Raw genomic sequence first — 17460 nt, 5'->3', positions numbered from 1 at the left:
AAAACAAACTAATTAACTAACAATTGCTTTGAGAAAAAAATGTTATGACTAAGACAATTAAAAGATTAGAGTACTAAAGATTCAAAATAGGTCATTTTTTTATTAAAGGAATTAACTTATCGAAGATGGTAGAGTAAAGGCAGGGACTAACCTGAACTCTTCCAGATCCCCATCTAAGTAAATTAAGATAATGCCTCAAAATGAATTCTGGATCAGCAAAACCAATAAAAGGATAGGGCAAAATAATTTTCCAGCCCAAGACAACTTAGGTCAGCCGGAAAGGTCTGTCTCACTGTGGTAAGAATATAGCACAGTTTAGCTATCAGGTTGCACAAGCGCAGACCACATCCCAGCAAACCAGCAGGAGGTCTTAGTGTAACTCAGTCAGTAGTGGCAGTTTCTGGAGCTTTCAGCTCACAAATAGTAAAGAGATTGGACAAATGGTCAGAAGGAGAATACAAAGAATGGAAAAGAGTGCTTGTAGTCAGGCCAGGAGAGTAGTGACTATACCATCCCTTAGATCATGCCACTTGGAAAGAATTGAAAGCTTACAGATTCCCAGAACTAACTCTGAGAAAAGCAGCATGAAAAACCTGAAGTTTGGAACAGTGTCCTTTCTACCTCAGGAGCAGAGCCCAATTTTAACATAAAGTTAAAAGTCAAGAAATAGGCTGGAAAAATGAACAAATAACCAAAAATAAAATAGAAAGTTCCTATGATGACAGGGGAGTTCAAAACACAAACTCAGAAGAGAGCAAAAGACAAAACAGGTACATCCAAAGTCTCAAAGAAAAATGTGAATTGATGTCAGGCTCTGGAAAACCTCCAAAAGGATTTTAAAAATCAAATAAGAGAGGTAGAAGAAAAAATTGTGAAATGAAATGAGGATAGAAGAAAATCATGAAAAAAATCAACAGCTTTGTAAAGGAGGCACAAAAAACACTGAACAAAATAACGTCTTAAAAAACAGAATAGGCAAAATGGTAAAAGAGGCACAAAAATCCACTGAAGAGAAGAATGTTTTAAAAATCAGATAGTCAAATGGAAAAAGAGGTACAAAAGATCACTAAGAAAATAATTCATTAAAAATTAGAATTAAGCAAATGGAAGCTAATGACTTCATCAGACATCAAGAAACAATAAAACAAAATCAAAAGAATGAAAAAAAGGAGGAACTGAGAAATATATCATAACAAATAACTGAACTGAAAAATAGGTCAATGAGAGACAATTTAAAAATCATTGGACTTTTTGAAAACCATGATCATAAAAGGAGGCTAGACATCATATTTTAAGAAATTATCAAGGAAAACTGCCCTGATATCCTAGAACTGGAAGGTAAAATAGAAATTGAGGGGCAGCTAGGTGGCACAGCAGATAGAGCAACAGCTCTGAAGTCAGGAGGACCTGAGTTCAAATCTGGCCTCAGACCAAACACTTGACACTTACTAGCTGTGTGACCCTGGACAAGTCACTTAACCCCAATTGCCTAATAAATAAATAAAATAAAATAGAAATTGAAAGTGCTCACTGATCACTTCCTGAAAGAGATCCCAAAATGAATGAACATAAACTCTCAGGAATATTATAGTCAAATTTTAGACCTCCCAGGTCAAGCAATCAGAAAAAAAAATTCAAATGTCGTGGAGCCACAGTCAGGATAATAAAAGATTTAGTAACTTTATATTAAAGGATCAGAGGGCTTAGAATATAATATTCTGGAAGGCAAAGGGGCCAAGATTACAACCAAAAATTGCCTGCCCAGCAAAAGTGAGTGCAATCCATCAAAGGAAAAAAATGGATATTTAATGAAACAGATGACTTTTAAGCATTCCTGATGAAAAGACCAGAGCTAAATAGAAAATTTGACTTTCAAATACAAAACTCAAGAGAAGCATAAAAAAGTAAACAAGAAAGAGAAATAAATGATTCAACAAAGTCAAACTGTTTACATTCCTACATGGGAAGATGATTATTTTAATTGTAAGAACTTTATCATTAAGGCAATTCAAAGCAGTATACGTAGACACAGGGCATGAGTGTTAGTTGACTGTGATGGGATATTATCTAAAAAAAATAAAATTAAGAGGTGAGAAAGAGGAACCCATTGGAAGAGAAGAATAGAATAAGGTTTCATATAAAAGAGATATGAGTTTTTACAATGGAGGGGGAGTATTATCTGGCAGATAAGACTTGAACCTTACTCTCATCGGAATTAGCTGAAAGGAGGAAGAACATACACACTCAGGTGGGGAAATCTATCTTGCCCTACAGGGAAGTAGGAGGGAAAGGAAACAAGAAAAATGGGGAGCTTATAGAAGGGAGGGTGGATTGGGGCAGGCTGTAGTCAGAATCAAAACACTTTTTAAGTAGTAACAGGGTAAAAGGAGAGTGAATGAAGGATAAACAGGGGAAAATAGGATGGAGGGAAATATACAGTAATCATAACTGGAAAAAAGATTTATATTAATTTTATCTGATAAAGACATTGTTTCTCAAAGAAATAAAGAACTGAGCCAAACTTATAAGAATACAAGTCATTCTCCAATTAGTAATTGGTCAAAGGATATGAACAGATAGATTTCAGACAAAGAAATCAAAGCTATCTGTAATCATGAAAAATTGCTCTAAATTACTATTGATTATAGAAATGAAAATTAAAACAACTCTGAGGTGCTATCTCACATTTATCAGATTAATTAATATGACATAAAGAGAAAATGACAAATGTTGGAGGGGATGTGGAAAATTTGGGTCACTAAAGCACCATTGGTGGAGTCATCACTGAATCAATCATTCTGCAGAGCAATTAGGAACTATGCCCAAAAGGCTATAAAACCATGCATACCCTTTGACTCAGAAATGCTACTACTAGGTATATACCCCAAAGAGATCAAAAAAAAGAAAAGGCCTTCTATGTTAAAAATATTTATAGCAGCTTGTTTTGTTATAGCAAGGAATTGAAAATTGAGTGGATGCCCATAGATTGGTGAATGGCTAAACAAGTTGTATTTCATTGTGATGGAATACTATTGTGCTGTAAGAAATGACCCGCAGGATGTTTTCAGAAATATTTGGAAAGACGTGAACTGATGCAAGCTGGAATGAGCAGAACCTGGAAAATACTGTACACAGTAAAAGTGATACTGTATAATAATTAACTGTGAATGACTTAGCCATACTTAGTACTACAGTGATGCAAGATAATTTCAAAGCACTTATGAAGAAAATTCTATTCACCTCCAGAGAAAGAACTGATAGAGTCTGAATGCAGATTGAAGCAAACCTTTTTTTTAACTTTATTTTTCTTTCTTTTTTTTGGTCTGTGTTTTCTTTCACAACATGACTGGAAATATGTTTTACATGACTCCACATGTATAACCCATATCAAATTGCTTGCCTTCTCAAGGAGGGAAGGAGAGAATTTGGAAGTCAAAATTTTAAAAAAATTAATTAATTCAATTAAAAAAAGTTAAATGTTTTATTATATGTAATTGGAAAAAATAAAATATTAAAAAGAAATAAACTTAAGACTCTAAAAAGCTACTGTCAGAAAATTTTCAGTTAAACCTATAAAATCTTGGAACCTTCATGAACCTAAAAAACTTCCATTCTCTCAAACCATTTTGAGGATTTTTTATATCTAGTGGGTCTAGATGTTTTGTCCTTGCTGAGGGAATGAGGTATTCTAGTAATACACCGAGATGCAGAATTATTCTAGATTTATAGAGAAACTTGGATAGAAAGGTAATATTGTAATATGACATTATATCATACCACATAAGCTGAAAGAAATATAACTATGGAATTGAGATAAATATATTTTAGTAATATGGGAAATCACTCTATTTAAATGCAGTTGAAAACCTATTAGCTATATAGAAAGCTAGATTTGAAAAAAATGATCCTTGCAAAGGTATGCTTAAAATCCAACCTGATAATAATGAGATTTCATGATGAAGAATTAAAGAATATGTATCTAAATCTTACAAACTTAATAGCAAAACATGTAAAACAGATGATTGCAGCAAAATAAGGACATAAATGAACAAAATAAAAAATAAGCACTATTTGCAAAGCACAAATTTCATTCTGGAATGGCCTGCCTAAATGTGGGGGTGGATTCCTCCTCTTTGGATGTTATAAATTTTTTAATATGTCAAAAGTTTTAAGGTCATTCAGTTAGCAATTATTTGTTAAGTGCATACTAGGTACCTAGCACTGTGCAAAGGATTGGAGATACAAAGGCAAAGGATAGTCCCTATTCTCAAAGACATCATGATCTAATGTATGAGACAACATGCACACAACATGAACAAATAAATTATGTTCAGGATAAATCAGAAACAATAAACAAAAGGAAGAAAAATAGATCCCATTTAAGTGGGATCAGAAAGGCTTCAGGTAGAAGGTGGGATTTTATTTGAGACTTGAAGGAAGCCAGGAAAGTCAGGAGGCAGAGATGAGGAAAAAAAACATTCAGTGCATATGGTAAAGTCAAAGAAATTTTCCAGAGTTAGGTGACAGAGTGCCTTCTTTGAAGAACAGAAAGGAGGCCAATGTGCTTGTATAGCAGAGAACATAACAGAGTACAGGGTGCAAGAAGACTGGAACAATTAGAGGACAGTATAGTAAGGATTTTCAATGTCTATAATTTAATATTTGCTGGAGGTGATAATCACTAGAATTTATTGAGTGAAGAAAAAGAGAGAGACAGAGAAAGAGACAGAGAGAGAGACAGAGAAAGAGAGAGAGAAAGAGATGCTCAGATCTGTGCTTTATGAAGATCACTTTGACAACTGAGTGGAGAATGGACTGGAGTGGAGAAAGACTTATGATAGGTAAAACAAAAAGCAGTCTATTTCAATAGTCTAGGCATTGAGGTGATGAGGGCCTTTACCACAGTGGTGACATTTTCAGAGGAAAAAAAGTTATGAAGTTAAAATCAACAGACCTTGGCAACAGATTCACATGCTAGGGTGAGAGATGTTGAGGAGTTGAAGAAGATGCTTAGGTTGTGAGCTTGAATACTTGGAAGGATGGTGGAATCCTTCACAGTAATAGCAAATTTAGGGAGATATGAGGATTTGGGAGGAAAGATAATGATTGTTGAGTTTAACATACTGAAAAAATATTCAGTGTGAGATTACGATAGGCAGTTGGAGATTCAAGACTAGAGGAAAGCAGAGAATTTAGGGCTGGATAAGTAAATTTGAGGATCTTCAGCATAGAAATGGTGACTAAATCCATTGGAAATGATGAGATCATTAAATGAAATGGTAAAGAAGGAGAAGAGATGAGGGGTCAAGACAAAGACCTGGGAGTCACTTAGATTAGCAGGAATGACTTAGATGATAAACTAGCAAAGGAGATAAGGAAGGGGTAGTCAGAGAGGTATGTTGAGAACCAGGAGAGAGCAATGTCTTGAAAACCTATAGGGAAGAAAATATGAAGAAGAGAGTGATCAGGGATTTCAAAGACTGAAGAGAATTCAAGAAGGATGAAAATTTTGAAAAAAAAGGCATTTGATTTTGCAAATAAGAGAAAATTAGTAACTTTGGAATCAGCTGTTTCAGGTGAATTGATGAGATCAGAAGCCAGACTTTAGAGAGTCAAGAAGGTTGAGAGGAAAGGCAATAGAGGCACCTATTATAGATGGTCTTCTCTAGGAGTTTAGCTACAAAGTGTAGGAGAGATATAGGATGATAATTAACATGGTTGAATGGATCAAGTTTGGGGTTTTTTGGTGGATGAGTGAAACATGGACATGCTTGTAGGCAGTATAAAAGCAGTTAGATTAAAGATTCACTGATAGAGATGGAAGAGTTGGAATGTTGCCTACTCCATATTGTATTTTCAGGTTTTCCCTTTACCACCACCATTTAGTAACCTCTCCTTCTTTGAGGGCCACTAAATCCATATTTACCATCCATTCAAAATTCTGGTAGTCTGACCTTCAGGACACTCCCCTTCTTTTGTCAATGATTTCAGTGTTTGGTCTGCAATTTTTCTCTTTTCCTCAACTCCTGCCCTCATACTAGAGAACTTTACCACATATATTTCTTTTATTTTATTTTTAATTTATGGAATAAAACAAGCATTTCCATAACACAGTATAACAAAAAGATTATTACATATAAAACTGTAAATCAGTTATGTACAAAATGCTATTCCTTTTGAATATATAATAAAGTTACCATGTAAATTTCTTTTTTCTCTTTTTCCTTTCCCTCCTCCCCTGCCCTGCTGACTATGATTAGATACAAATAGCTATATCTACATCTATATCTATACATGTAAAATTATATATATATTTCTATATATCAGTTCTTTCTCTGGATGCAGATAGTATCTCTCTTCATATGTCCTTTTTTAATTTGTGTATTTATAATAGTCAAAATGATTTGGTTGGTAAAAGTCATTCTCAAAACAAAATTTCTATTATTGTTTACAATGTTCTCTTTGTTCTGCTTATTTTGCTCTTCACTATTTTGTGCAAGTCTTTACACGTCTTTGTAAGATCATTAAGATCATAATTTCTTATAGCATAGTAGGATTCCTTCAATGTCCAGTTCTTTGCCACAAAAAAGAGAGCTACTATAAACCTCCCATTCACATTCAAAGTTACAATTACTATTTGTGAATTTCTCTCCATCTTATTTTTATTTACTTTTTTCTTTCTCAGCCTCTTTTTACCTTATCCCTGTTACCTTATCTTCTCCCCCGACTCTCCCACTACCTATCCCATCCACCCCTCCAAGAGTCCTGCCCCTACCTTCTCCTTCTACTCTCCCAATCCCAAGCCACACACCCCTCCAAAAGTCCCTCCTCCATCTTCTCCCCTTACCCTTCCAAATCCCAATCTACATACCCCTGTAAAAGTCCCTCTCATGTCCTGTCCCACAGTTTTCTCACCTGTCTATATGTCTAGAAGACTTCTACACCCTTCCAGATGTTGTTTCTTCTTCAAACCAGATGAGACTAAGGTTCCAGCATTACCAGCCTTGCATCTATACCTGATTCTTCTGTATTAGTTCCTCCTTTCACACCTTATTTTTGTAATGTAATGTCTCCCTTTTACCTTTTCTACCCAATTTTGCTTTTTTAGAATCACCCCATCAAATACAACTCAGCCCCAAACTTTCAAACAACCTTAGTAATGATGATAGTTTTAAAAATACTAAAACATTTTCATATACATAATAAGTAAATAGTTTGATTTAATGAGTACCTTACAGTTAATCTTTAACATTTTCCTTATATTTCTTCTGGATCTTTTATATTGAATTTTCCATTGAGTTCTGGTCTTTTTGTTACAAATACCTTAAAGTCAGTTCATCAAATGTCCATGTTTTGTTTTTGTTTTAATTTTTTTCCCTCCATTCAGGATTATACTCAATTTTTCTGGGTAAGTTGTTCTTAGAAGCAACCCCAGCTCTTTTGCTCTTCTAAAATAATGTTCCAAGACCTATGATCTTTTAGAAGAGAAGTTGCTAGATCTTGTGAAATTCTGACTGTATTTCCACAGTATTTAATTTTTTTCCTTGTTGCTTACAATATTTTCTCCCTAACCTGGGAACTTTGAAACTTGGCTATGACATTCCTGTAAGTTTTCCTTCCAGGACTTCTTTCAGGTAGTGAATGGTAGATTTTTTCTATTTCTACTTAACCTCTTCTACTAGAACTTTAGGGCAATATTCCTTAATATTTTTTTATAATATTATTTGCAGATTCTTTTTTTTTGGTCATAACTTTTAGGTAGTCTGAAAATTTTCATATTGTCTCTCCTCAATCTGTTTTCCAGATCAGTTGTTTTTCTAATGAGAATCTCAGATCCTCTTTTATTTTTTCTAGTTTTATTATTTCTTGGTGTCTTATAATGTCATGTGATTCCTCTTGCCCAATTCTAGTTTTCAAGGAGTTATTTTCTTCCTTAAGATTTTTTTATCTCTTTTTCCAACTGGTTAACTTCTTTTTCACACTTTTTTTATATTGCTTTTTTTCCCCTAATTTTTTCTCAATCTCCCTTACTTGATTCTTAAATTCCTTTTTAAGTTCTTCCAAGAACTCTGTTTTCAATCTTCCCCCATTCAGCCCTCTGCTGTTCCTTAGATGAAAGTTTGTGAGGTGAAAGTTCATGAGGTGAAATTTCTTGAGGCCTAGTCTGCTTCCAGAAAGAGCTGCCTTCAGGGCCTACTGTTTGTTAATACAGTTGAGTGAGCCTGGAGGTGTCTAGACGTCACTTAAGCCAAACCTCAGCACCTGAAGTGGTTGTCTTTTCTGAGGTCCTCTCAAGTTGTCTTAAGAGGACAGCTGCTTTACCCCTTTATTTTTTGCTGCTCTACGTTCACTTAGTGGTGGTTTTCTGTCTGTTTGTGGAGGAAATCTGGAGAGCTTAGAAATTTCTACTCTTCCATCTTCCCAGAATGTCCCCCTACCATATGTATAGATGCTCCTTAACTTCATATTTTGTCAATTTACTCATTTCACATGACCTCAACTTTATCTCCTTCACACACAGAGATAGTCATACACTTAATCTTGCCATCATCTACAAATGCATCACTTGCATGTTCATGAACTCTGAAATTTCCTTATCTGATCATAGTGCATCATAATTACATCTCTCACTCTCTGTGCCTTCCAACTCCAAATCCTATTCTTTCTCCACAGTGTAATCTCCAATTCCTTGCTCAACTCTCCTACCTCTCTCCCAGGGCATCACCCATACCCAAGCTACACTCTCCTTTCTGCATCATAACCTCTTAGTGAACCCCTTCAACTCTATACTGTTTTCCTCTCTTTGAGTTCCTTGCTTCTTTGTTCTTTCACTAATCTTGCCCTGCTAAGTCTCACTCTCAGATCACTTCCAGTTTCTGTTCCCTTTGCTCCTATATGCTGCTAAATGCATTGCTTAAAAAAGCTAGAGAAAATCATAAAATCATGCTGATTGGTTCTACCACAAATTGATGTTATATAAATTGAAATGGGTCCTTACTGCTACAGGCAATCTTTTTACACCTCTCTAATTAACTCACTCTCTCCCTCATCACAGCATCTTTTACATACTTGTTTATCCCTCTTCAAACCTCTTATGGTTCATACTCTTCCAATTCTTTTAGCTGAGAACCTTGCCTAAAATTTTACTGAAAAATTGAGGTCATTCATCAAGAGCTCACTCTTCTCTCTTCCTTCTCAACTCATATCACCTAGATGCCTTATGCCATTATTTCTTCCTCCTTCACCCCTCTCTCACATAATTTGGTAGCCCTTCTTGCCAACCTTCTACCAGCACAAGAAATACCATTATATTCCATTTTCTCTAGCATATTTTCCCCTCTGTCATGTGCATTTTCTCACTTCTCTTTAATCTCTCCCTCTCTACTGGTTACTTCCCTACTGCCTATAAATAATCCATGTCAATAACTATAATCATTTTACTTGGTTCCTACTAATTCATACACAGTTGTACATGTGTCTGATTTGGAAAGATGGGTAGACTCAGAGAGGACATGGTGATAAAGAGAAAGGGTGGGGTCAGTCATGTTTTATGTCTTTCCTAAAACTTTATATTTTGTAATTCTACATTTCAGCTTCAGAACTGGTTTTGAGAGTATTTCTACTAGGAAGTAGAAATACAGAATTAAATAAGTTTAATTTATTACTGCTGAGAAAGAGAAAAAGGGAAGATAAAGAAAGAAAAATCCTCTGAAGCTGAAAATGTTCTCCATTTTACTGACTCTCTCTGTTGTTATTTTATTCTACCTTTTAGCTTAGATGACACTGTGGAAAGAACCCTGGCCCTGAAATCAGGATGATGAGTTCAAATCCAGCCTTAGAAACTTAATAGTTTTGTGACCTTGGTCAAGTTACTTAACTTCTGTTTACCTCTTTCATTTTATAAAATGGGGATAATAATAATAAAAAAAATCTCCCTTGCAGAGTTGTTGTGAGGATAAAATGGAAGAATATTTGTGAAGTGCTTCACAAAGCACTATAAGATTGCTAGTTTTTATTGCTATTTTTATGAGTATCATCATCACTAATTGTATTCATATTATAGTTTCTCTATAAGAACATAAGGTCATAGATTTAGAGTTGGAGAGAACCTTAGATATCACCTGGTCAGGAATCCATTTTACAGAAGAGGAAATCGAAGTCAGCAACTGTGTCATTTTCATCTTTATATCCTCATTGTCTAACATCGTGGCTTACATACAATAAGTGTGTTTGTATATATGTATGTATGTACATTTATATGTAAAGAGAATTTTATGTGTGTATACATGTATATATATGTGTGCATATATATATACATATATATATATACACACATGTTTAATTTAAAAAAAGAGGAGATGAAGAAATAAGTATGATCCAGTCAAAATCTATGGATACTGCATTTTATGTAACAAGATTTAGCAGTTCTTTTAAAGTCCATGATTGTATTACCTTATGTTAGTAGGTTACTACTGAATGTTGCAGGTGAGTGACTTTGTTAATTTCTCCTAGGAAATGAAGTCAGCCCTGAGAAAGTTTGCTGCCCGCCCTGAGCACATATCATCTGATAGCACTTTTGTTGTGTTCATGTCTCATGGTCTTCTGGATAGAATTTGTGGGAAAAATCATCACAAAGATGATCCAGATTTGCTTGCTTATGACACCATATTCCAAATTCTAAACACTAAGAATTGCATCAATTTGAAAGATAAACCCAAGGTCATCATAATCCAGGCTTGTCGTGGACGTGAGTACTATGTTTGATTACTCTGATTAATATCTAGATAATTTCTTTGTACTGAGAATGGTGCTATTTTCTTTTTCTATTGAAGGTGACAGCTGACAAGACCCAATCCATGACTTAATCCCTAGTGAAATTGAAATTAACTGTATCAAATTCTTTATATATAATTCATTAGAAATTCATCTCAGTGGACAATCATTATGGGAAGTAATCTGGACTATTGGCAGGATATTTTTTCTGTGGGGACACTTAGTTGAAGAGATCATTTTAAAGCTTGATGTTTGGGGGTGGTACAATAAAACACAACCTTCCTAACAATAACAGATGTACAAAAGTGAAATGGGCGCAGAGTGGGTGACTTCCTCTTTCCTGGAAGTGTTGAGGGTAAGTGTACATTACCACTTCTGGATGATTTAGAAGGTATTTTTTGTCACATATTGATTGAACTAGATAAGCATTGGGGTTTCTTCCAACTCTAGAATTCTGTGCCTCAGGATCTATCTGCTATCAAAAAGTTGTCTTACTCTTCCTAGGCACTGAATAACTTTCACTTCTGAAAGGCTAACACTCAAAATTAATATGGTTTACCCAGTTTAGTGATCTTTTAGATAAGAGTAATGTGATGCATTCAAAAGAGTAATAGATTTGTAGAAAGGGGACCTGAATCTGAATACTGGCTTTCCCCCTTACTGTGGGATAGCCCCTTAATTTCTCTGTGGCCTCAGTTTCATTATTTGTGAAATGAGAGGGTTAAGTTAGATGACCTCTAATATCTCTTCCAACTTAAGAGCTATAAGTTTATGAGAAAGTAGTGGGAAAGAATAGTCCATGTTGTGGCTAGTGAAAGATGAAATTACTGAGGAAGCAGATCTTCCAAGCATATCAATTTATTAAGCAATGCATGACAATTGCATAACAAATCAGGACCAGGCCCTTTCTTCAGCTTAGGGCTGGACTCTGAATATAGGAGAAGGCAGATTTTTATACATTAAAAACAATCAAATAATAATCAAATAAGGCCCAAAGGAAACAATACAATACTAGGTAATCTGATTTCTAAATGATTGAAAGAGTTGGGAGGGGGAGAGTGAACAGGTATAATTCCCTGAATTCAGAAAAAAGAGGTGTCTTAACCACCCCCCCAAGTGTCTGGGAACAATTAAAGGAACATGAAAACAATAATTGATTGATCAGTATGGGGCTAGTTTTCAGATAAGATATATGGGATACTTGAGAGGTAAACTCTTGTGAGAAAACTCTTGTCATTATTCTTTGAATCTAATCAGGTGTCTGATCAGCATAGCCTAGGTCCTTAGTTAAGAGTCTCTAAGCAGCAGGTGGGGGTGGTCCAGTTTTCTAACAATGAAGGGCTAGATTTAAACAATGCAATAAGGTTTTCTCCCAATTCCCACAATTGAATGAAGTTTTTTCAAAAGACAGAAGTTGGACTACACCCATTATTGAATATAAAGGGAACTAAGCTAGCCCCAGAATTCAGTCACAAGATGGAGTCAGTGTGGTTCACACAATACGGTTAACCACTTGCTGTCCTAATGCCCTCAATTTCCTTATGGGTCTTGTTGTGTTTTGGAGAATAATGATAATAAAAATAAAAACAAAAACTTACATCTTCAACACTGTGAAAAAGATGGAGATGGTACAAACAATGAATTTCCATTTACTCAGTGAACCATGGATTTACGTGGGCGAGTGATGCCCCAGAAATTGCTGAAGACAGCCAAAGTCAACTGCAAGTCTTTGAGGATGACTCTGTCCAGAAGGCCCATTTAGAAAAGGACTTCATTACTTTCTGCTCCTCAACTCCACGTAAGTCACTAAGCCTAGAGTGTCCTTGTACAACAGATCCAACCTATTTGGGGCAGGATAGAAAACCTTAGGATTTTTAGAAAATGCAAAAAAAATTAAAATAAAAAAAAGTAGATCTCCTAGTTTCCTTTTCTACTGATCACATGTTTTCCTTGCCATATTACCCATATTTGAGTTATCAAATGCTCCAGACACCTTTATTGCATGCTTTCTTTTCAAGTGATAGATCAGTCATTCAATAAATATTAAAGGAAATATACATATATTTGTATGTGTACATATATACACTCATGTATCTATATGTGTACATATGCATTTTTGCATATTTGTATATTATATTCACCATGCAATGCATGCATGCATATATATATTTTCACAATACATGCTTTTATGTTTGTATAGTTACCCACAGAGTTTACAACCTGGCTGTGGATAGGAGATCATTTTATGAAACTATAATAAAACACTTAGCAAGCAAAGCAGTAGTATTTACAAATTAAGAGAGTATTTGCTAAGTGCATAGGGTAGAGTAAACACAATTGAAGGAATGGTGGATTCCAGTATGATTTATTAAGTAGGATTTCCTAAAGTTTAGTTATAGGTTAGTTTTATACAAGATGATGAGTATAACAATGAAAAGTAAAGAAAAAAGTATTTCATAGAGGTAGGGAATGGGCCAAGGTAGACACAATTGATATTACACTTGACTAGTTGCAGTGAGTCTATTATTATGTGACTCTCAAAGAAACACTTTTGTTCTCAATCTGCAGGAGGCAGAGAACACACGTGAGCTGCTAGGTTTTAATGCTTGAGATGGGACCAGGGCAATAAACAAGTCAAAACTCAGTAACAGTATGCTTTCTGGTTAGGATGATTTCAGGATTAGTACTTGAGAGCAACCAGAATAGGATAATGTTAAAAAGAGACCACCAGAGAATAGAAGAATTTCTCCCGAATGGTGATAGAAAAAAAGAATATTGCACTGCCAAGACCAATGTCATCCATGCTTTTTACAATCTTACTCCTTCTCCTAAGTTTCATGAGGTTCTTGAACTTATCAATATCCAATCTCCTATCTTGACCAGGCTCCCTAACATGGGGATCATTCTTACAGGACCGGTCTTACAGGCTCAGACAACCTCTGTCTGTTTTGGTATACTTTGTCTGTGGGTCACTGTGCTAATTCAAGGATATTGCTTTGTGTTCTTCTACCTAAGCCTAATGGAAGAAGAGAAAGGGAAGAAGGAAATAAGCATTTATGCAATTATTACAATGTGCCAGTTGCTGTGCTAACTGCTTTTACAAACGTTATCTCATTTAATCCCCTTGACAATCCTTTGAGGGAGGTACTATTATTGTTTTCATTTACAGTTGAGGGAATGGAGGCAGGTGAAATGACTTGCCCAGGGTCATGAAACTAGAAAGTGTCTGAGGCTGCATTTGAACTCAGGTTTTCTGAACTTCAGATTAAGCTCCCTGTCCACTGTGCCACCTAGCCACCTCTAAGATGTCTCTAAGTTGTAGATCCTAATATCTCTTTGTCTAGGTGAGGCTCATGGCACTTGATGGTTAAAATCTCTTTTCTTTTTAGATAATAAGTCTTGGAGAGACCCTAAAAATGGCTCCATCTTCATTATGGAGCTCATCCATTCTTTCCAACAGTATTCTTGGTGTTGCCACATAGAACAAATCTTCCGAAAGGTAAGACTTGTTTCACTGACTTCTTTCATTCATTTGCTTACCTGTTTGAAAATATTTACTTAACACCTATTTGTCTACTTTATTTGGCCATTCTGGGCAGAGAAAGGAACATAAAAACTACCCTTATTGAATGTAAAGTCCCAGTCAAGGATTTTAGGGGACTGAACATGTATTTACAAACCAGGAAGAAAACAATATGGGACACAGTACAAACCACTACAAGATTATCTGATGCAGACTATCAGTTGTGTAATATAGCAAAGAAAAATGTCACTTTGAGATATGGTTAGTGAAGGAAAGCTTCACTGAAGAGCAAATTTTACTTCAACCGTGAAAGGACAGTAGGTTTTAGATTGGCTAAGTGAGGGGGACAGGACATTCCAAGGAAAAGGAAGAGAAGCACAAGGAGACAGATGACCTCTCCCCACTTTCAACATATCTGCTAGTTGGAATATTTCCTTTCCTTCAAAGCATAGCTCAAGAATCATCTTGTCCATGAACCTTTCCCCTTTCCCCAAATTTGAAAATGATCTCTTCCTCCTCAATATTTCTTTCATTTTTTCTGGCTATTTCCTTTCACCAATCACATAATAAATTGTATTACATTTACTAATGTATACATTGTTTCCTCCTATTAGATTGTAAACTTCTTGATGGTAAGAACTGTTTTTGTTTTAAATACATCTTCATACCCACAGAGTGTATCCCATAGCACCTTTCATGTAATAACTGTCTGATAAATGTTTGTTGGATAGAGTAGGAATAAACATCACATTTGTGAAGGGTAAGAGGACTGAGGTAATTGTTAGGAGTTATATAAATTGGGGAGTAGAGAGAATTATGCAACCATGAGAAAAAGGATAGAGTCCTTAGAGAACTTATTACAAGGAAGTATCAAAATAATATGGCCATCACACTGAATTGTAGACTCAATTAGAACCCCTGATAATGAATAATGGATATGCTTGTTTCCTACATACTTCTTTTGATATTTGGAGATGCTTTCACTATGTGGGCAGAGGTATTCTAAATTTGTCAGATGATGTTTATCTGGGCTTTACCATATAGGTTACCGAGTAATCATTTACTCATATTGCTCTATTCCACATATAAAAGTTCTAAAAGCCAATATTTCTATGGCAATGTATATTTTGCACCCTCCTCCTATTTCTAATATAATCCTTTAATTTTTGTAGATAAGGATCTGAATCCCTCAGAGTTTCCTTCCCTCAGTTAAGTTACACAGCTAGTTAATAACAGCTTAAACTAACCAATAACAAAGTTGCTGACATCCAGAGTCAACAATCATTTATAGGTACTTTGCCAGGAGCTACCTAAACAAATGCCGGAAAAAAAAAAAAGTGCTTGATGCTTTCATTTAACTGAAGGCATGGGCTTTGTATAAAGCATATATTAAGTAATGCAAAGTAATCTCAATACTGAGAAAGAACTAACTGAAGAAACAGTGAAAGGGGTCCTTCAGGAGGTGATTTGTAAGCTGTGCTTTGGAATAAGGTCAGTATTCTAAAAGGCAGAATTAAAAAGGCAAGTACATCTTAGGAAATTAGAACAAAGGCATGGAAGTGGAAGAAAGAATGTCACATATATGGGAATCAGATTGTAGGTCATGCATATCCTAGAACCAAAAAAATCTTGTTGTACAGACATCTCTAGAATTTTGTTATACCCATGACAGAATGTTGCCTGTTGTCCACAGTCAACCCTAGCTATTTGGGGAGAAGCTCATTACTTGAATGATTTCAGGGTGATAAATGTTTATTTCACTATACAATTATCTTCTCTGTCTTAATCATTAAAAACAAACTAAATTCATAAATGTGTAGATTTAAAGGCACTTTGTATGAAAAGGAACTGGAAAACTGGTGGGAGTCAGTCCCTCATACTTGAGATGGACTTGCCATTCTCATCTAACTCAGAGAATCTATAACTTCCTTCAGAGCACAGATAGAGCATCACCTCCTGCATGAGTCTTTGCCTGACTTCCCCATTTATTAAAATTTTATTTCTTTGGAAATTAATTTGTGTTTGGGTCACATGACCAACAAGAAGGCGAGCCGTAGGACACTACTAACCCTGAATGAAAAAGCCCAATATCCAGCTGGGGCGATTTCTCTCACCTTAAAAATCTCTTTGGACAAAGACCTAGATTAGGGAATTTTGAATTGCCCAATGTGAGAGGAGGCTAAGATTCTTTGAGATATAGCTCCAGTAAAATCACAATCAGAGGGGAGTGAATCAGAAAATGAGCAACAGAAGAAAATGGAAGGGGGTGGGGACAGATTGATATTAACAAAGATATCAGGAAGAAGACAACTCAAAAGCCTTGAATATAAGCAGATAAATCAACAGGGAAAACATTAACAGCAGGAGAAAATATGACCTCCAGATCTAGTAAACAACTTTAGACATATATAAATAAATATTTAAAAAAGACAATAATTCAATACTTGATAAGACAAAAGACTCTGTAGACTTTAAGAACATGAAACCATAACATACTATTCCTGAGTGGTTTAAAAGAAAAATGAGAATTATGAGAACAGAATTTATGACCTGAATAGAAAAAATAATTGGCAAAATAGAAATTAATTTGTATTTCTTTGTATCTACTATGCATTTACTTACTTATGTGTCTTTTTCATTTCCTCCCCACTCCTAATGAGTCAAATGTAAACTCCCTGAAGGCAGGGATTGTTTCATTTTAGTCAATGTATTACAGGACCCTATGAAAATATCCATATAGTATGTTCTTAACAAATGTTTGTTGAATTGACTTGTGCAGGAAAGGAAAACTTAGGTATCTTTAGGAGTAGGAACCAAGACCAAATGGAGTTGGCAACCAGTAGAGTAGAGGCTTTGAGGCATATAATTTTTTGGGGAGGGACAGTAAAAAAATCAAGGTCTCAAGTCAAGGGGATTTGTGTTAAATTCTAGAATTAAAGTCATCAAAATGCTTGTGTTTTGAAAAGGATCATGATTTCAATTTAATTCTGGTAAATAAATTTCCAAAGTTGAAATTTTCAGAGGCAACTCTGGTTAGAGATTGGTTATCACTATATGAGAATACTTCAGAATCTCCTTGGTCAGGACCTGAGAAGGAGGGTCAGAGGAGAGAGAGAGAGAAAGAGAGAGAGAGAGAGAGAGAGAGAGAGAGAGAGAGAGAGAGA

The 17460-nt window shown here is 35.3% G+C and overlaps 1 protein-coding gene across 1 annotated transcript in view; it reads left to right on the top strand.

Annotated features, from left to right (window-relative positions):
* CASP4 (caspase 4) overlaps positions 1 to 17460 on the top strand; it is a 43100-nt gene that overhangs the window by 16074 nt on the left and 9566 nt on the right. Inside the window, exons 5-7 of the mRNA XM_027849586.1 lie at positions 10513 to 10747; positions 12431 to 12571; positions 14163 to 14272. Of these exons, the coding sequence (XP_027705387.1) occupies positions 10513 to 10747; positions 12431 to 12571; positions 14163 to 14272 (486 nt within the window). The remainder of the gene's footprint in view (positions 1 to 10512; positions 10748 to 12430; positions 12572 to 14162; positions 14273 to 17460) is intronic.

Source organism: Vombatus ursinus, unplaced genomic scaffold, assembly GCF_900497805.2.
Source record: "Vombatus ursinus unplaced genomic scaffold, bare-nosed wombat genome assembly UNPS02007612.1, whole genome shotgun sequence".
Classification (NCBI taxonomy): Eukaryota; Metazoa; Chordata; class Mammalia; order Diprotodontia; family Vombatidae; genus Vombatus; species Vombatus ursinus.
The sequence above is the reverse complement of the archived record's forward strand: the minus strand, read 5'-3'. Positions and strand labels throughout refer to the sequence as shown.